This window comes from Drosophila suzukii, unplaced genomic scaffold (assembly GCF_043229965.1).
Source record: "Drosophila suzukii unplaced genomic scaffold, CBGP_Dsuzu_IsoJpt1.0 scf_9, whole genome shotgun sequence".
In the NCBI taxonomy this organism is placed as follows: domain Eukaryota; kingdom Metazoa; phylum Arthropoda; class Insecta; order Diptera; family Drosophilidae; genus Drosophila; species Drosophila suzukii.
Genome location: NW_027255941.1, coordinates 979,370 through 1,000,926, shown reverse-complemented (window position 1 = coordinate 1,000,926; position 21,557 = coordinate 979,370). Strand labels below are relative to the sequence as shown.

Here is a 21,557-nt window from a genome sequence, read left to right as displayed (position 1 = left end):
ACTCCTCGTGATATATAGGGCCTCCGGGAACCGTTATTTCCCTTTTTCGCACGGCCCGCTGAATCTCTCCACTCTGGGTCCAAAGTCCGTGAATCCAGTTTGACCCACTTGTCCTTTACGCACAGCTTCCAACCGAGGTTCTGCCCACTGCTGCCGTCCGCTGGTTCCCGTGATGCATGTGGCACGCCTGTGTGCCGCTCCGCTGCACAGACTTGGCACTTCTACTCCCGGTCCAAGCTTCACGGCAGAGTCCAAAGACCGGTGGAGTTCCGATATCCCCTTTTGCACACGGCACTCTTGCGCTGCCCGCCAAGTCTCCACTGTCTTATTCTCCGCTCCTTGGTCTCCAAACTCTCTCATACTCCATCCCTGGTCTCTAAACTCTTTTATTCTCCATCCTTGGTCTCCAAACTCACTTATTCTTCCACATTGGTCTCCAAACTCTCTTATTCTTCCACATTGGTCGCCAAACTTTCTTCTTCTCCAACCGCTTCTCGCCGCGCCGTTACTACGCGAATTCGCCGCGTATCTGGTAAGCGGCCGGCCATCTGTTGCCGCTGCTGCTCAGATTAGTGGGGGGTTATTAAACTCCTCACATTCCCCCTTTACACTGGTAGAAAAAACGCGTAGTGAAATCAAATATATTTTTATTTGATTTTTTTTACTTCCCTGCATAGCCATACTAAATATAAAAACCTTTCATTTAAATAAAAAACATATTTAAGCCTTATGTCAAATATGTAAACATTCAAATCAAAGTGATTTTTATTTAAAAACAAGTTAGTCACATTTAAACACAATGTTGCCATCTTGGTTTTAACTATTATAAAAAGTAGTTAAATTCATAGTATATTTGATAGTTTTTTATATTTCAAGTAAATACTTTTTCAATTTGTTCGGAATGTTTACTCTTTTATTTTGAATATAGAACGTTTTCAAAATTTGTATTTGACCAAATAATTGTAAATTATAAATCAACGTATGTTTATGTATTAAGTTTGTGACCCATATACACAACATAATTCAAATTATTAGTAATTTTCAAAAGAACAATATATATAAATAAAATACAAAATAATATATAATATAATATAAAAATAAATTACTAAATAATATTTAAAGAAAAGGGTTTTAGTTACGGCTGCCCAACCACCGGCAGCCTCTTTCAATTTCCATGACAATTATCAAAGGTTTGGCTTTGTAATTTACTATTAAAAGTACAAAAACATGCTTAGCCAAAGAAAAAATGTGCGTGAATTGTAAACGCTGGGCCGTAACCAAAAACTAAAACCAACGGCACAATGTGCATACGCATACTTACATACATTCAGACAAATTAGAGACAAATATGAACAAGCAAAACGGCAAACGCAAGCGCGTCTTCTTCTTCCATTCGCATTTGTACATTGGCGGTCAAGAAAATATGTATGTGCATAAGAGCATAAATATTTCTTGTGTACCGATGTTTTGACAATAAGATATGTTCTCATAATACATACATAAATAAAAATAAAATAAAATAAATATTACTAAATTGACATATACAAGTTATTAAACTTAAGGACTTATTTGTACATATTTTCTTATTTTCTTCCCCATTACTTTGACCTCTATTGTTAAGTAACGGCACGCGACAGATTTTGTCCGTCCTTTTTGCACACATGCACATGTATGTATGTACATATATACGAAATATTTTGACACTCCGCTTTGTAGCGAATCCCGCGATCACTTCGAAGCAAGCGGTTCTCCTGATCGGATGTAAAAGTGATTAATAGAGCTCGATAGAGAAGTGTTCATTTAAGTGTAATAAAAAAGTGAAGAGTACAGAAAAAAGGTGAGTCAAATAAAAATACAATAATTACTTAATATTAAGGCATGTGCATTAGACATATACGCCGCCGAGCCACGCCGCCGCCGCCGCCGATTTTTTGCTTTTTTGACGCGCCGCCGCCGAGTCACGTAAAAACCGGCGCGGCGGCGGCGGCGGCGGCGTTCGGCGTCATACAAATTTTTATTCATTTTATAAATAAAAAAGGTTATTATTAATATATCCTAAAAAAAATTTCGACAATAATCGCTTTCAGTTATCGATTAAATGTAAGGAAAGTTTTTCTTAAGAATTTTTTTTAATAGTTTAATAATGAAGACAATGAATTTCAATTTCAATCAATTTCAATAAATCTCAAAACTGTCAAGTCAAGAAAAGACAATGAATCTCAAAACTGTCAAATCAAGAAGAGACTGTTATTTTGTTTTAATTTTAGTTTAAGTTGTTATTTCGCTTTACTTACTTATTAATTATGAAGTCAATAATTTCAGTTTAATTTGTTATTTCGCTTAACTTACTTATTAATTATCAAGTCAAGAAAAGGCTCTTATTTAGTTTTAGTTTAATTTGTTATTTTGCTTGACTCACTTATTAATAAAAGGAAAAAAAATCAGTTTATTAAATGCTTACGCCGCCAGCCGCCGACAATTTCACCGGCGGCGTACCCGCCGCCGCCGCCGGTTCTTTCTAACGGCTACGCCGCCGCCGCTGGGTAATTTAGAACTCTACGCCGCCGCCGCTGCTGAAACCATCGGCGTAAACCTCTAATGTGCATGTCCACGTTCTTTTTGTCGCATTTTTCCTTTTTGTGTTTCTTCTTTGTTGTGCTCATTATTATTTCGTAAAAATTTAGATAATACATTTAACGAAATAAGCAAAGCTCAAAAGAAAACAAGGAAGAACGCTATAGTCGAGTACCTCGACTATCAGATACCCGTTACTCAAAGGGAAATGGAGATATGCAAGCAGCAAAGCGAAATTAAAAAGCGCCACCTACCGACGGTAGACAGATTTAAGCGTTATGGGCGTTAGAGTGGGCGTGGCAAATTTATTTTTGGATCAATCGATAGGTATTGACGACACCAATACATTTCAGTTAAAATTTTTCATCTAGCATCCAAATTGTGGGCGTCACAGGTTTTCGCGGTTTGTGGGCGTTAAAGTGGGCGTGGCAAACTTTTTTTTAGGTCAATCGATAGGTATTGATGAGAACAATACATTTCAGTTAAAATTTTCTATCTAGCATCAAAACTGTAGGAGTTTCAGTTTTGGGCGGTTTGTGGGCGTTAGAGTGGGCGTGGCAGTCTACTGAAATAAACTTGCGCTGCGTAAGAAGCTCAGGAATCTGTACGCCAAATCTCAATAGCCTAACTCTCATAGTTTCCGAGATCTCAGCGTTCATCCGGACAGACAGACGGACAGACGGACAGACGGACAGACGGTCAGACGGACAGACGGACAGACGGACAGACGGACAGACGGACAGACGGACATGGCTAGATCGACTCGGCTAGTGATCCTGATCAAGAATATATATACTTTATGGGGTCGGAAACGCTTCCTTCTGCCTGTTACATACTTTCCGACGAATCTAGTATACCCTTTTACTCTACGAGTAACGGGTATAATTACATTTAGAAACAATAAAATATATACGATTGGGTAATAAACATGAAGTGGATAAAAAATATGCGAAAGAAATGAAGAATATTAAAGGAAATTAAGTGAAAACCCGCGCAAACTAGATAAAAGGAGTAGAATGCACGAGAAGGAAAACACTAAAAAGGCGCAAAAAAGACGCTTTGCTGCCGTTGCATTCGGCTCTGAGGCGTCGCAGTCGTTTCACCTATTTCTTTATAATATTTTTTTGCTCTTTCACGTGATTTTTATTTATTTAAATTTTTAATAAATAAAAATGAAATAAATTTAAACAATATTTTGGTCTTATTTAAATCCCTTTATATAAAAAAACCTACTCGAAACTTATTATAAAACTACTTAACTTTTTCTTTATAGCAACTATAGAAATTTTATATATGGGACCGATTTAAGGAAAAGGTTTTTTGCTTTTACGAAGAGCAAATGCAAAACAAAGAGCGACTTAAACTATTAAAGACAGTTTAGAAAACTGTATCACTTGGTAATGTATAATTTTTTTAATTTATAAATTTTATCTTTTTTTGATAAGCTTGACTTTTTCTAAATTATGCCATTACCAAAAATCTAATAACATATTCTTATTCACAGATTACAAGGACTACATTTACACCGTATTGCTCACATCTGTCATCTTGAATAATTCGTGGACCGTCATTAAAGGAACCAACAAGCGAAAGAAATTATCACTACTATGACTCGCAGGAAAGTTTTGTACGCACATGCAGGCGTACGAATGTGGCAAAACAAAAAAATGTGTGATTATAAAAAATATGTATAATAATGTATAACATGTATATGTATATATATATCATATAAATTCTAAGAGTTACGTTAAGTACAAATGTATTTAAAACAAAAGTAATGATAACGTGTTAGCATGGTAAAAAATAGAGTTTAAGCAGAACAATTGTTTGATTATATGTTTACGTTTATTTTCAATAAAAACACATACATATTTGGGTCTTTATTAAATATAAATCACGCTTGTTTTAAACTACAGATTGGTTTAAATTGAATATGCACCATAACAGTATGGTTTACATAATACATTTAAATCAAACATAAAGTACAGTTCTTTTAACGGGGATTATATTTAATTTAAATAAAATTTGTATTTATATTAAAGTTCATCCCAGTCTGATTTAAATATGAGAATTATTTAATCCAAAAAAAATTAGGAAAAGTTTGAGGGCGGGCTATAATTATTTTAACTATAAAAACCATTCAAATGAAATATTCTATTTACTGGAACTAAATATGAAAATATTTAAAAGAAATATAAAAATATAATACTTTTTACTATGGAACATATTAAATTTAATTATTTTGTACTATTTTAACATATTTGATCGAAATTAAAAAATCGTTGAACTTACTACGAGATTATTAAAAAAATAATTAACTATTTAACGTTTTCGTTTTTACGATTTTCATGTTAGGTTCTAAACCGCTGGGAAAAATAGTTGAAACGTTGGCGAAATAGAGACATTTACGATGTTTTTTCTACCAGTGTACTTCGGGAAAAATTTAAAAGCTTGTTCCTACTCTCCGGCGTTTCCTTGCGTATCCTAGCCTTCGAGACCTTGGATGCTCCTGCCGATTCCCGCGGCGCTCCCTCGTTACTCATACGATGCTCCGTCGACGCTTCTAACTCCATTGAGTTTCTACAGCGCTGGTCATCCTCCTCGTAGCAACTTCAAATCTTCCGCGCCGATATTTCACATGTTTCCACTGGGACATCGATACTCATGGGCTATCGATCCCCAGCTCGCTGCTCATTGCTGCGTCCTAATCATTTCCATGGTTCCGCTTTTTGGTCACACTATCCATGCGTGATCGATGTTTCATCGACTACCGATACCGACTGTGAAGCGTTGCCACCTGCCCGTTGTGATATTTTTACCTTTTGCCGATATTTCCATTTTGCGTGTGCTCATCGATCGCACTATCGTCCAGTGCCAATCGATCGCCTATCGAGGCGCCCCCTTCCCTGGCTCATGGTGATTTTGCAACTTCCGATCTGCCCGCACAGCTTTTGGTTGATTTGTCTTTCTTTTCCAGTTTTTCTCAGCTCCTACCAGCCTATGCCGTTCGTTGTTCTTGATCCAAAGCACAATGGCCCCAGCGTTTTTGAATAGCGTTTTGCCTTCGTTTACAGCAGGGCGTTTCTGCCCGTGGTGAGTTGCACTTTTGGTTAAACCGGAATTTACTTCTCTTTCATTCCAGAGTTTGCCCCTGTTTTTTTTTCTGTTAACTGTTGGTGCGATGCGTGTTTCTGTCTTTTGTGACCAGTCGGATACGGTGTAGATCTGATTCTGCACCGTCCCCCCCTTTCCTAGGGTATCAACTAGACGAGCTCGTCCGGCGCATTCCGTATAGTATCTCCGGATACCGTATCTCCGTGGCGTGATCGGTTGACTCTGACTCGCGCCCGGCGCTGAAACCTGTTGCCTCTCGGTCGGGATCACCAACCATCCTTATCCACGTCCCTGTGACCTATCCTTATGATTGTCCTTTCTGCGTGGCGTGTGGATGACTCTCGCTTAGGCCTGACGCATAATCTTGTGGCCTCGCAGTCTGGATCAATGTGAAATCCTTATTCATGTCCTTATGACCTATCCTTATGATTGTCCTTTCTGCGTGGCGTGAGGATGACTCTCGCTTAGGCAAGACGCATAATCCTGTGGCCTCGCAGTCTGGATCAATGTGAAATCCTTATTCATGTCCTTGTGACCTCTTGTTAGCCATCTGATGTATCTGCCGACTGCTCGTTTTGTTGTTGCTTGAGCTCGCAGATCGCCGGAGAGACGAAATCTACAACCTGGAAAGGGCCATCGTACCTCGGGGCTAGTTTCGCAGCGAATCCGTCAGCCGCTTTGGACAGGTGATGTTCCTTGGCCCACACTATGTCGCCCACCGCTGGAGACCATTGCCTCCTTCTCAGATTATAGTGTCTTCCTTGGTCCTTTTCTATGTTTCGCCATACGATCTCAAAAACCTCCTTCAGCTTGCTGGCGTTTTCCTCCGGGGTCTCCGTAGCTCGTCCAGTGCCTAGGGTTTCCTTATCATATAGGCTGCTGGGGAAGAAACGCCGGTGTTTGGCCGGTGGATTCTGATGTGCTCGTGTTTATTACTAGCATAATCTCCGGCCACTTCTCGTCCCATTTTCTCTGGTCCCGCCCTGCGAATTGCGCAATCATGGTCTTGACTGTTCTGTTTGTTTGTTCTGTTCGGTCGGATTCTCTTGGGGTGTGTATGGTGTGGTGAATTGTTGTCTGATACCCATCTCAGCCAGGAATCTTTTGAAGATACGGCTTGCAAACTGCGTTGTCCTTTATGACCACCTTCGGGACCCCGTACCTTGCGATTTTGCGCTCCCTAAACGCCTTCTTGAGCGACTCTGCTGTCGCACTGCGCTGAGGCATCAGTTCATGACCAGCATTTGGTTGCCGTGCTTAGATCTTGGTAGGGCTCCAACGAAGTCTGAACATACCGTGGCCCATGGTTCCTCCGGCACTTCGGTCAACATCTTCCCGACCGCCTGCATTTGATTGGGCTTAAGCCGCATTCAAATCTCGCATTTTCTTACGTGGGCTCGGGCATCTGTATGCATGACTGGCCAGTAGTACCGGGCTGCCACACATCTTCCATGATGCGACGTCTTTACTGCCTGCTCGGTGTGGTATGTTTCTGTACAGTGTCTCACCATCCATAACATAGTCCGGGTACTTCTGCGGTTGGGTCCTTATCTTTTCGCCCATGTTCTTCATCCAGCTGCACCCTGTTACGTACGCCCTCTACATACAAAGATTCACATAGAGAAACAACGACGAATCCTTAGCCAGGGGGTGGGGTGCACGTGACTAACCAGACTCATACTGGTAAAGGCAGAAGAAAAAGCAATTTGGCAATTCTCGGGTGTCGCGTGGCCAAAACAACGGCTACTATCGACCTATTGGTAAACATACTCCGGTAGCTGGCAAAGGGCAACAGCCGGCCGTTGACTCCCAAGATAGCAGATATCAAGAAACAGTAATCCTAGGTGGGAACACCTAGTTTATCCGATCCATACCCGCAGCCAAGTAAAAGATCTAGTCTGGTATAAAAGACCTTAGACAAATGAGAAAGGGAGAGAATCCATTTGGGTGTCTTGCTGACGAAAGGCGACAGCTTCGAGGGAAGGCGACTTTCCCTGGGACAGCCGTCCACAGAGTCTTCTGTCACCAGGACCAGCCACCATATCCAACAGTCCTTGAGGAGAACACAATTGCAGCTTGAAGGAAGCATATGTGTCGAACCAGCGCCATCATCAAAGAACGTGGAGAGGATTAACAATAAGGACGACATCTGACATACTGCGATGTTTGTGGACGCAGTATCCGTGATCTCCGTGCACCTGAAAGTTGTTCAGCTGTAGGAACCATCCGTTCAGAGGCGTATCGACCAATAGCATACGTCGGAAAAAGAAGTGATTCAATATAAATGCGTTTGTCGAGCCAACCAAAGCTAAAGTGAACTCATGCATAACCAAAAACCAATATCCTCAAATAATACAATTGGATAACAAGTGAAAATCAAAAAAAAAAAAGCATTGGAAGCATTCAACCATGCATTGAAATATATTTAAACCAACCGAATCAATAGACAAAGTGCGAATCATGATGAACAATCTCTCCACCAGCCGCTGAAGAAGTCGCATGCCTCTGGCATAATATATATATGTTTTGTGTTTAAGTGAATTGGTATACTTAATAACAGCCGTATTTTGGTGCACGTATATTTATATATATATATCCAACATAATATTTTCCCAAAGCCCAGGATCCGGAGCGTCGAGGGACACGGTTCCTTTCTTATAAACATACAAGTTAAGTCCTTCCCGAGGGGCCTCGCATGTCCCCGGGAAGGACCGACTCAATACCTAGACATTCCTGAGTGCTCGTGCAGTCCCAAGCGTAGCTCGTTCTTCACGATCGGTAGAGTTGCCCTTTATGTGTGTTAGTGCTCCTCCCAATGAATAGCGTCGGCCTTTAGAGTTCGTTATAATAATTCTTTATTTAATAAATCTAAGTTGATAAGTCGTCTCGGTTTGCCGGTCCAATTGGCTCTGCCCCAGTCTTCTGCGTCGACACCTGCCAGAGCCCGGTGAGTGCAGTCCCGGCGTCGACGTCGGCGTCAGCGTCAGCGGCCGGCTGAAGTTTTGCCGACCTTGCAGTTCTCACCGTGCTCCACTTGCACGGTAAGCGGTCAGCGTTCCCGAGCCAGGCCAGCGGATGTCGTTGTGCTGACTCCGCACGGGGTGCGGGGGGCAGGTAGGTCAGCGGCCGGCCGGCGCATGTTGCCGCGCTGAGTCGGCATCGCGGCGGGGGGAAGGGGAAGCCGGCCGGTCAGCCCGCTGCTGCTCCATCGCTGCTGGTACTATAACTTAGCGGCTGCAGCCACTCGAATGTTTTGGTGTTGCTGGGTGGCCGAGAGGGGGTGAAGGGAAGGGGGCGTTTGGCCGGTGTTAACTTACATATATAAATATTCGTGTAGTATCCTAGAGTTTTATAGACTACTATAAACATTTTCATCGGCGAGTATCAGCCTTGTAATTATATGACAATTGCAAGAGCCCTCTGAGCGACGTTTGTAGTCGTGAATAATCAGTATTTTGCTGATGTGTGCACCTTCACAGGTGATAAATTCGATACTCTCCGCTAACAGAATAATTGTCAATTAAATTAAATTGTCCATTGGCCTCCGCGAGGTGCGTCTGTTGCTGCCGTCTGGCTGGGTGTGGTGGTGACCATTGGTCATTTCCCCGTGTCTCCTGGTTGTCTGTCTCTTCGCATCTTCTGCATGTGACCTACGTTGGTGATGCCTACTTGGTCTTCGAGAACTTGTTCTCCTGTGCGAAAGCTTCATGTTCTTTTTTAAGTTCTTCGTACTCATCGGCTAGGATCATTAGCGTATCCAGGTCCGACACATTGTACGCTCTTAGGAAGATCCGAAGACTTGGAGTGCAGTTCTCTTTAATGATCGTTAATGTCTCTTTCGTAGAATAGCTAAGTGGCCTTACCATCGTCTGCATGTCGATCATGTAGTCCTTGAAGGACTCGCTGAAGCCCTGCTTCGGTTGCCGGACCTGGTCTGCCAGCCTGGTGAAGATATATCTCCGCAGAAAATAGGTGCGGAAGCTTTCTATGAATTCCGCCCAGGTTCTCCATTGCTTGTTGCTGGCGATAAACCACTGTAAAGCCCTTCCCTTAAGCAATTCCGGCATCGCTCTGGGGATCATATCTAAATTCAAGTCGTACGTGTGGCTAACCTTTCTACCTTTGCATAGTCCGACTGGCTGGGTCTCCTGCGGGCCTCTTTTTGCAAGTTGTCCATGCTCAGGTATGCCACTAGGTTCTCCCCTTCAGCGTTCGTTAACGTGATGCTTGGTCCGGGTCTGTCGTGGTTTGTTGGTTCCAGCTCCGCCCAGATGTCGACGAGTTGTGGGTCGTTCTCCGTGTCTGAGTAGTATTCCGACAGTGCCTTCCTCATGTCGTCTAGCCTGCCCTCCAGGGTGACTTTCTCCTTCTTAAGGCGGTAAATCTACTCCTTTCCCATTTTTATTGTGTTGCTCTCACTGTTGGGACAATCACGTTGGGCGCCAGATGTAATGAACTGATTTGTTGGTCTGCTCGCTACGAGATTCGTGCGGCTAGCTCAGAAGATTGTGTGTTCGTCCCACCAAATTTATATGACGTGACTGCCCCGTAGATCGGTGAGAAAACATAGGGTTCGAATGGTAACAGTTGGTTTTATTCTCGTGTTATTAATGCAGCGGATGTGTGGCTGGGCTGGCCTCGGTATCTCCTCGCTCTGGTTCTAATGGCTACTGATGTTCCTCGTCCTAGCTTGTCGACGCGTTGACTTGACGACCGCTGGCTCCTGTGTGTCGGCATGCTCTAAGTGGGCGCCTCTGCTCCTTTCAGTCTTTGACTCCTCGTGATATATAGGGCCTCCGGGAACCGTTATTTCCCTTTTTCGCAGATTTGTGGGGGGTTAATCAACTCCTCACATTCCCCCTTTACTTCGGGAAAAATTTAAAAGCTTGTTCCTACTCTCCGGCGTTTCCTTGCGTATCCTAGCCTTCGAGACCTTGGATGCTCCTGCCGATTCCCGCGGCGCTCCCTCGTTACTCATTCGATGCTCCGTCGACGCTTCTAACTCCATTGAGTTTCTACAGCGCTGGTCATCCTCCTCGTAGCAACTTCAAATCTTCCGCGCCGATATTTCACATGTTTCCACTGGGACATCGATACTCATGGGCTATCGATCCCCATCTCGCTGCTCATTGCTGCTTCCTAATCATTTCCATGGTTCCGCTTTTTGGTCATACTATCCGAGCGTGATCGATGTTTCATCGACTACCGATACCGACTGTGAAGCGTTGCCACCTGCCTGTTGTTATATGTTCACCTTTTGCCGATATTTCCATTTTGCGTGTGCTCATCGATCACACTATCGTCCAGTGCCAATCGATCGCCTATCGAGGCGCCCCCTTCCCTGGCTCATGGTGATTTTGCAACTTCCGATCTGCCCGCACAGCTTTTGGTTGATTTGTCTTTCTTTTCCAGTTTTTCTCAGCTCCAACCAGCCTATGTCGTTCGTTGTTCTTGATCCAAAGCACAATGGCCCCAGCGGTTTTGAATAGCGTTTTGCCTTCGTTTGCAGCAGGGCTTTTCTGCCCGTGGTGGGTTGCACTTTTGGTTGAACCGGCATTTACTTCTCTTTCATTCCAGGGCTTGCCCCTGTCTTTTTTTCTGTTAACTGTTGGTGCGATGCGTGTTTCTGTCTTTTGTGACCAGTCGGATACGGTGTAGATCTGATTCTTCACCCTTTCCTAGCGTAACAACTAGACGATCTCGTCCGGCGCATTCCGTATAGTATCTCCGGATACCGTATCTCCGTGGCGTGATCGGTTGACTCTGACTCGCGCCCGGCGCTGAAACCTGTTGCCTCTCGGTCGGGATCACCAACCATCCTTATCCACGTCCCTGTGACCTATCCTAATGATTGTCCTTTCTGCGTGGCGTGTGGATGACTCTCGCTTAGGCCTGACGCATAATCTTGTGGCCTCGCAGTCTGGATCAATGTGAAATCCTTATTCATGTCCTTATGACCTATCCTTATGATTGTCCTTTCTGCGTGGCGTGAGGATGACTCTCGCTTAGGCAAGACGCATAATCCTGTGGCCTCGCAGTCTGGATCAATGTGAAATCCTTATCCATGTCCTTGTGACCTCTTGTTAGCCATCTGATGTATCTGCCGACTGCTCGTTTTGTTGTTGCTTGAGCTCGCAGATCGCCGGAGAGACGAAACCTACAACCTGGAAAGGGCCATCGTACCTCGGGGCTAGTTTCGCAGCGAATCCTTCAGCCGCTTTGGACAGGTGATGTTCCTTGGCCCACACTATGTCGCCCACCGCTGGAGACCATTGCCTCCTTCTCAGATTATAGTGTCTGCCTTGGTCCTGGGATGCCTTTTCTATGTTTCGCCGTACGATCTCAAAAACCTCCTTCAGCTTGCTGGCGTTTTCCTCCGGGGTCTCCGTAGCTTGTCCAGTGCCTAGGGTTTCCTTATCATATAGGCTGCTGGGGAAGAAACGCCGGTGTATGGCCGGTGGATTCTGATGTGCTCGTGTTTATTACTAGCATTTATTACTAGCGGCCACTTCTCGTCCTATTTTTTCTGGTCCTGCCCTGCGAATTGCGCAATCATGGTCTTGACTGTTCTGTTTGCTCTTTCGGTCGGATTCTCTTGGGGTGTGTATGGTGCGGTGAATTGTTGTCTGATACCCATCTCAGCCAGGAAACTTTTGAAGATACGGCTTGCAAACTGTACTGCGTTGTCCGTTATGACCACCTTCGGGACCCCGTACCTTGCGATTATGCGCTCCCTAAACGCCTTCTTGAGCGACTCTGCTGTCGGACGGAACTCTGCTGTCAGTTCCGTCCATTTCGAAAATCTGTCTATCATGACCAGCATTTGGTTGCCGTGCTTAGATCTTGGTAGGGCTCCAACGAAGTCTGAACATACCGTGGCCCATGGTTCCTCCGGCACTTCGGTCAACATCTTCCCGACCGCATGCATTTGATTGGGCAGCGCCATCATCAAAGAACGTGGAGAGGATTAACAATAAGGACGACATCTGACATACTGCGATGTTTGTGGACGCAGTATCCGTGATCTCCGTGCACCTGAAAGTTGTTCAGCTGTAGGAACCATCCGTTCAGAGGCGTATCGACCAATAGCATACGTCGGAAAAAGAAGTGATGCAATGTAAATGCGTTTGTCGAGCCAACCAAAGCTAAAGTGAACTTATGCATAACCAAAAACCAATATCCTCAAATAATACAATTGGATAACAAGTGAAAATCAAAAAAAAAACATTGGAAGCATTCAACCATGCATTGAAATATATTTAAACCAACCGAATCAATAGACAAAGTGCGAATCATGATAAACAATCTCTCCACCAGCCGCTGAAGATGTCGCATGCCTCTGGCATAATATATATATATGTTGTGTTTAAGTGAATTGGTATACTTAAGAACAGCCGTATTTTGGTGCACGTATATTTATATATATTTAAATACATCCAATATAATATTTTCCCAAAGCCCAGGATCCGGAGCGTCGAGATCTCATCGCCCAGGATTTACAGAGGGGGTAAGTTTGTCGGGACACGGTTCCTTTCTTATAAACATACATATATAAATAATCGTGCAGTATCCTACAGTTTTATAGACTACTATAAACATTTTCATCGGCGAGTATCAGCCTTGTAATTATATGGCAATTGCAAGAGCCCTCTGAGCGACGTTTGTAGTCGTGAATAATCAGTATTTTGCTGATGTGTGCACCTTCACAGGTGATAAATTCGATACTCTCCGCTAACAGAATAATTGTCAATTAAATTAAATTAATCAACGGACGCAGATATATATTACCTAACAAATTTATAATGTGAAAAAGAATTGGAAACCATGGTGTGCTAGAACTCTAACAAAGGGGGTGTGCTGACGCGAGGAGTGGAGTAGGTCAAGAACAATGACATAACTTTTGACGGACAACTTTGACAATATGAGATCGTATTGCGCGGCCCGCGACGATCCATTGGCACACGAATGTGTAAAGGAGAGGGAATATGACCAAAACACAACCCGATCGTTTTGCGATCAAGCGACAGCTAAGCTTGTTGGGCAGTGTGGACTGATGACTGACGAATTTTATCACTAATATTATTTTCCAGGCAGTTTTAATATTTATTCTCGTTATTTTGGAGAGGAGAGAGGCTTACCAAGATCCCACGACCCGAATACGATGTAGCTTATGCCGGCAGATGGTGCCTGAATATCGGACGCCTCTCGCTCGGCCCAAGTCCTTGTCAGGACTCGGACACTAATATGCCCACGTAACAACCCTCCTGAAACTATTGTCGCCGATGCCTCTTTTAATCCTCGTAGCGTCTCTTGATAATGCGTCGGCCACCACGTTTAGCTGACCCTCTCTGTACGCTTTCTCAAAGTCGTACTATTGTAGCTCCAGGGACCATTTGGTGATCCTTTCTGTTGAGCCACTTCAGGGCCATGTGGTCGGTTACTACCTTAAAGTGGTACCCCTTCAGATATGGCATGAGTTTTCGGATCGCCCAGACTATCGCCAAGCACTCCTTTTCCGTTGTTAAATAGTTTTTTTCGCGCCGTTCAGTGTTCGGCTCGAATAGGAGTTTACTCTTTCGTCCTTTTTTGGTGTCCTGGGTCAGTATTGCTGCGATGCCGTAGTCACTGGCATCTGTTTGCAGGGTGAACATTCTACTGAAGTCCGGGCATACTAGCACCTCTGGTGTCCACTCCCACTTGCTGCCTTGGCGCAGCAGGTCATTCAGGGGTTTCACGATTCTGAAAAAATGTGGTACAAGCCGGCGGTACCACGACGCTACTCCTAGGTTTTGCCGGAGCTCTTTGACGGTCGATGGCGGTTCCAGTTCAGCGATGGCGGCTACTTTTTCCGGATCTGTTCCTATTCCCTCGCTGGTCACTCGATGTCCCAGGTACAGCAGTTCCTTCTTAAAGAATTGGCATTTTTCTGGATTCAGCATCAGGTTCGCTTCCCTCAGATGACAGAACACTTCTCTAAGGTTTCTCATGTGTTCTTCTAGCGTGCGACCGATCACTATTATGTCATCCTGGTAAGCGAATGCGTGAGGTGACATCACGGGGCCAATTACTTGGTCCAAAACCCGCTGAAGCGTTGCCGACGCCGAGTGGAGTCCGAACGGCATTACCCTCCACTGAAATAGACCTTTGCCTGGTACCGTGAACGCCGTGTATTGCCTGCTGTTTTCTTCCAGTGGGATCTGACAGTATCTTTCCTTCAAATACAAACTGCTGATGTACCGCGCTTCCCTTAGTTGATCCAGGATGTAGTTTATGCGGGGCATTGGGTAGGCATCCTTCACTGACTTCGCGTTGATCTGTCTGAAGTCGACACACAGTCTCCATTTGCCTGCCGATGGGGGAGCTGTATGGGCTCTTTGAATGCTCTATGAACCCCATTTGGACAAGCTCATCCACCTTTGCGTTGATTTCCCCTTGAATTTTTGGGTTCTTGGGGTAGTATCTCTGCTTGATTGGATTGTCATCCTTCATTTTGTTCTGGTGCTCTGCCATATTCGATGTTCCCGTCATTGTGCTGAAGTCTGCCAGATCTGTTTCCAGAAACGCTGTAGTATCTTCCAAAAAGCTTTACCTCGTGCCATCCATTGTATCTCGTGTCAAGCACACCTTATCTCGGTTCCGACTTGTTTCAGGAGGTTCCACCAACAAATCCACTACTCCGGGTAAAATCAACAGGCTCATAGTCACTTGTTTGTTGCCGAATTTGACCTCCACCTCGAGCTGCGCATTAATTCCGCCGCATCTTCCGTCTGCCAACCTAACTTGCCGTCTCGTCCTTGTAATCCTTCCTAGAGCAGCAATATTGTCCGCCATTTCTTCGCTTACAAAGCTTGCCGTTGCTCCGGTGTCGATTGCGGCTTTGTAGCTGTTCCCACCAATCATCCCAGCTGTGGACAACTGCTGCTCCTCATCGATTAGCTTGCCCGTTAGTTTGGAGAGGTATCATTGTGCGATCCCCGCTCTCCTCTCTGCGGCTGACATCGCAGGCCATTTTCCGATCGTTGGCATCAATCGACGCTCCTGACACCCACCTTGCCGCATATCCAGCAGAATAACAGCCTTTGGTTTCGACACCCTCTAGCCCAGTGTCCTCCTGCGGCCTCCTGCGGGTCTGTGATATGGGTGGCATCTTGTGGCCTCTGTGTGTTGCTTGGCGACCTTCCACAATGTATTGTTTGGCTGTCTCTGTTGCTGGGGGTGGTGTCCAATGGTTTTCAGTCTCTTCGCATGTGACCTGCGTTGGTGATGCCGACTTGGTCTTCGAGAACTTGTTCTCCTGTGCGAAAGGTTCATGTTGATGAACCACCGTAAGGCTCTTCCCTTAAGCAATTCCGTCATCGCTAGGGGGATCATATCTAAATCCAAGACGTATGTGTGGCGAACCATTCTACCTGATCAGTGCCTTCCTCATGTCGTCTAGCCTGCCCTCCAGGGCGACATTCTCCTTCGTAAGGCGGTAAATCCACTTCTTTCCCATTTTTATTGTGTTGCTCTCACTGTTGTGACAATCACGTTGGGTGCCAGATGTAATTAACTGATTTTGTTGGTCTGCGGCTAGCTCAGAATATTGTGTGTTCGTCCCACCAAATTTATATGACGTGACTGCCCCGTAGATGGGTGTAAAAACAATGAGGTTCGAATGGTAACAGTTCGTTTTATTCTAGTGTTATTAATGCAGCGGATGTGTGGCTGGGCTGACCTCGGTATCTCCTCGCTCTGGTTCTACTGGCTGCCGATGTTCCTCGTCCTGGCTTGTCGACGCGTTGACTTGACGACCGCTGGCTCCTGTGTCTCGGGATGCTCGTAGTGGGCGGCTCTGCTCGCTTGCCGACGCGCTGCCTCGGGGTCGCTTGTCGCGCCTTGGACTCGCAGAGAGTTCTGCCTTGCCGGCTTACGGAAGCGTCACCGTTTTCAGACTAGGGTAAACAAGCCTTGCTCTCCAGGGCAACGCCTTTCGAGGCAATACCTGTTCCTTTCTCTGTCCCGGATGGTCCCGCTAGGTTCTTGCTCAGATCGAGCTGACAGTATAGGCTTTCGCCAGGAAGCTGTCTAGCAGTTCACTTTGCATTACGCCTAGCGCAGACGAACATTCCACCCGGCTTCACCCTAATGATTGAAGTCCGCGACGTTCCTGCGCTCCCCAATGAGCTCCGCGCGACGATGGTGACGTGGCTGCCGGTGATGTCTGCTGGCGTCGCTGCCGATGTCCTCTGCGCTGTTTCCTGTCTTGCGTGTCCTTGGGCAACCGCCGTTTCGGGACTTTCCGAACCCCTGGGCTTCTCCAGGACAACGCCTCTTTAATGCCTCAACGGGTCGATCGCTCGCCCTTCCTGACTGGCACTCGGGGTTTTGGGCAGTGCTGCTCGAGAACTTCGTCGGTAATCGCAGGGCTCTGCAGGCCAACGCCTCTTGAAAACACAAATCGATCCACCGCTCGTCCTTCACGCCAGATCCTGCTTGGTCGGGCAAGGTACGCTGGGTCTTAGACAACTTTCCTCCCCAAACTCAGTTCCTCGTCGCAGGCCTCTTTCACTTGACTCTGACAGACCCGCCGGGCGATTCGCCAGTGTGTGGTCGTGACAAAGTTGGAAACCAAACGCCTCGACTTAGCCTTGTGATGCCTTCCGGACCTCAGCCACTTGCGTCTCAGTTTGGAGATTCCTGATGTCCGAGCCCCGAACGTCTCGACGTGGCGATCTTGCTCCTTGTAGGCTTCCGATGACTCGCCTTATTTCCCTTTTTCGCACGGCCCGCTGAATCTCTCCACTCTGGGTCCAAAGTCCGTGAATCCAGTTTGACCCACTTGTCCTTTACGCACAGCTTCCAACCGAGGTGCTGCCCACTGCTGCCGTCCGCTGGTTCCCGTGATGCATGTGGCACGCCTGTGTGCCGCTCCGCTGCCGAGACGTGGCACTTCTACTCCCGGTCCAAACTTCACGGCAGAGTCCAAAGACCGGTGGAGTTCCGTTATCCCCTTTTGCACACGGCACTCTTGCTCTGCCCGCCAAGTCTCCACTCTCTCATTTTCCGCTCCTTGGTCTCTAAGCTCTCTCATACTCCATCCTTGGTCTCCAAACTCTCTAATTCTCCCACATTGGTCTGCAAACTCTCTTCTTCTTCTCAAACCGCTCCTCGCCGCGCCGTTACTATCTGTTATCATCTGTTGCTGCTGTTGCTCAGATTTTTGGGGAGTTATACAACTCCTCACAAGCTACTACAATCATGCTTTTAAAATGTTAAATTAAATTGCTGCATTAAAACATTTCAGAAACATAAGTAAAAATTTAAAAAAAAATTGCTCATAAGGGAATAGATTATTGGCCAAAAATAATAATTTTAAATATGCTTAGCATCTTGCAGAATCCCAAAAAGGAAAGAGTACACCACGTGAACGACGTTTGACTTGCGCACAAAAAAACGTCAAACAACGAACCAGGAACCGTACTGCAGGAGAGCGATTCAGATGTAAGCTTATTGTGTTCCCAAATATAAAAAAGTAACAAAATTATGAAATTGGAATCCTGTTTAATGTATTCCCAAAGAATCCTTACATTTTTTGGGCTGGGTACAGCTTACAGGTGCATTTTAAATAAATGCGTACAGAATGTATTTTTTGGTGCATTCCTGGGTAGAGCAAACAGGCGCATTCTGGATACAGAATGCATTTATTTGGTGCATAAATGCGTACCAGAATGTGTTTAGTTGGTGCATACAGGCGCAATCCAAATATATCCATTGCAACGAACTTATTTTGTAAGTAAGATTATGTATGAGAAAACGCAGAATTCAAAGGCTTAACGTGAATTTATTCTGAATTAACTTATTACAGCGGGTAGGTGGCTAAGTTGGTCTCGGTGTCGTGACGCACTGCTGATGATGACGCATGTTTTGACTCGTCGACGCGTTGTCTTGGTGATCGCTGAGTCCATGTATCCTGTTTGACCCCTTTGTCCTCGAACAACGTCTTCCATCTGGAGTCTTATGTCTTGGCGCTGTCACGCTGATCCTCTTGTGGCATGAGGCACGCGTGTTCAAAACTCTTTTTCTCCAACTTCTCGTTCTCCAAACTCTCGTTCTTCATTCTCTTTTTCTCCAAACTCTCATCTTCCTACTTTTCACTCCAAACCCTCTACGCTATGCCATTACTACGCGCTAATTCGCTACGTATCTGGTAGCCGTATCTGGTAGTGTTTGAAAACGTTTCCTTGAGAAAAATCTCATTGTGTAGCCTTAATAGAGCAAAAATGTAAGTAGCCTTGCAAATTTTTAGGAAGCAACGGAAAAAGTTGCAAAGGAGAATGTTGTGCTTAATTTTATGAATGCTGCCTTATCAGAAGTGGAGTTTAAACAGCACAGCGATATTGTAGACCAAGCAAGTAAAAAAATGTTGTACCGCTTGACGAAAATGTGGGAGGGTTCTTAAGGTAATTTAAGGCAGTTGCACAGGAAGGAACTGTTATCACATTACTGGGAACCAAGAAGCCAGTAGGTCGGCCAACACTGCATTATAAAATCACAAAATGTTAGTATGCTTATTTATGCAGCAAAAGCGATCAAAAAGACCGAAGCTTTGTCCTTTAATGAGGCATTAGCTCGTCTTCTGGACCACAATTTTACAAATGAGCAATACTTTTCTATTCCATATTATCCATTATACAAGACGGTAGCTGACCACAAAAATGTGCCGACCTGTTTATTTTTCAGTTAGTAATAACAAAGTTGAAGTACCGTTGCGGAGTCTTATAGTCCACGCAGCAAAACGGCTCGTTGATTTGCAAGTTGACGTGGTCGAGAACATTATGCAAGATCAAGGTACTGAGCTCTTATCGGACTGATTTTAAGCTACGGCTTTGATAAAAGCTTTGGGAATTCCAATTACAATCAGAAATACTTCGGCTAAAATATATTTGCTACAACAGTCACACCTTTTCGGCTTATAGATGCTTCGAAAAATGTATTACGGAATAACCGCAATTCGATTTTGTAGGCCATTAAAGTTTGTCGAAGAAAGCATGGACTGCTTTTTAAGGGAAGAATATCTAAATTGATGCCTTGCTAAATTATCTTAAAAAGTGAGAAGTTTGTTTATATAAAGATTAACCTGTATTTAACGGTAATTGATGGCAAGGTATAAAAATCAAGTGATGTGGAGCATTTTTCAGGAAAATGCTTAAAAACAAGGAAGAACGATATAGTCGAGTACCTCGACTATCAGATACCCTTTACACTGCTAAAGGGAGCAAAGAGAAATGGAGATATGCAAGCAGCAAAGCGAGATTGAAATGGGCCACCTACCAGTGATCTCAATATATGGTTATGTGGGCGGTAGACAGATTGAAGAGTTATAGGCGTTAGAGTGGGCGTGGCAAACTTTTTGTTGGATCAATCTATAGGTATTGACGAGACCAATACATTTCAGTTTGGGCGGTTTGTGGGCGTTAGAGTGTGCGAGGCATATTCGCATACAAAACTTGCGCTGCGTACAAGGCTACAAATCTAAATCTAAAAAACCCAAATTTATATCCTTTATAGTTTCAGAGGTATCCGCGTTCATACATAGGATTTTTTAAAGTTTGTGGGCGGCTTGTGGCCGTTAAAGTGCGTGTGGCAATCTTATTATACAGTATTTATTTATAGTATCTATATAATATGTTTTAGTATTACATTTAGCATAGTTAGGAAAATATTTCGTAGAATATCTAAAATTTGTTAATACAGTAAATAACAAAATTTATAAACACAGTTTTCGCTTACATACCTTACGCACCGTCTCTCTAAAATTGGTAATTTGAAAAAAATCGATGTTTCTTAAAAATTTTAAAACAAACAAAAAATACCGCATTCAGCCAACTTATTTATTAATGTTTATAAACCATTTTTGGACTAGTTCTTTATGTTACTTATTCTCTTAGCCATCCTACTCCGGGCCGAAGGTCCGCACATACTTTTCGTAGGGCCGTTTGTCCAGCCGTTGCAAGCGCGCCTGCAGGAATTCGCGGAACTTGCGCATTACGTTGGCGTCGGCCCTGATTAGGTTATTCTCCTCGTCTGTAATCTCGCCCAGCAGGACATCACTGTCAGCAGCCGTCCGCCGACTTACCGACCGTTCCAGACGTGTGCTGATTTGGTTAATAATCTTCTCGCTTTCGTAGTCCATTATTTTGGCCAGAGCCTTGGCCGGCGTGCGTCGTGGATTACGGGAATCTGGGACATGGTTGGCGCCCAGATCAGCCTCCTCCGGTTTCCGCTCTACTTGCACATTCGGCTTTTCGTGCAATAATTCAATCTGCTCGATAAAATCCGTCAGCGAGGGTTCGTCGGTATGCGGTTCGCAATGCGTCGAGTTGTTTTGAAAGTTTGTAAGATGGAAGGTACCGTTGGTGTCGTAGAACTTGTAGCCCAGCATCTCCAGTGCTATTTCCGTGAGTAAATACGACATTTAGCGGGATTCAATGAAAATGGCTTAATACTGAGCGCAAAGCAAAAGAACAATTGGCGATAGCAAAACAAATTCCTCCCAAAAATTGATCTTCGTTAAATAAGCGTCGATGAATTAGCTACAAAAGTGGAATGGTGGAATTCGGAACGTGGTGCTTTTTAACTTTGCAGAGGGTATAATGATTTCATAGTTTCAAAGAAGATGGTTTGAAAGAAACGTTTCCGACACCATCAAGTATGTAAGTACATAAATTCGTGACTGGCATTACTAGAGGAGTGTCGTGGGGTAAGGATAGTAAGAAAAGATTGGTTGGACATAGCAGCTATAAATAAAAAGTCATGGAATTGTTGCAAAATGTCGAAATACTTTTTAGATGTTCTTGTGTTAAAATAGTTATTAATGTACTTCCATG

The 21,557-nt window shown here is 44.5% G+C and overlaps 1 protein-coding gene and 1 long non-coding RNA gene across 2 annotated transcripts; one reads left to right on the top strand and one right to left on the bottom strand.

The window, feature by feature from the left end:
* Positions 1–1,719: 1,719 nt before the first annotated feature.
* Positions 1,720–4,445, top strand: LOC139355153 (uncharacterized). The gene is made up of 3 exons (XR_011605874.1): positions 1,720–1,837; positions 3,848–3,971; positions 4,079–4,445. It is a non-coding gene; the product is annotated as an uncharacterized lncRNA (long non-coding RNA).
* A 15,872-nt stretch (positions 4,446–20,317) lies between these two features.
* Positions 20,318–21,283, bottom strand: LOC139355100 (uncharacterized). Its single transcript, XM_070999422.1, has one exon. The coding sequence runs from the start codon at positions 21,143–21,145 to the stop codon at positions 20,624–20,626; it is 522 nt and encodes a 173-aa protein (XP_070855523.1). The 5' UTR covers positions 21,146–21,283; the 3' UTR covers positions 20,318–20,623.
* Positions 21,284–21,557: the final 274 nt, after the last annotated feature.

Coding starts and splice junctions, on each gene's coding strand:
- LOC139355100 (XM_070999422.1), bottom strand. CDS start 21,145: ATGTCGTATTTACTCACGGAAATAGCACTGGAGATGCTGGGCTACAAG.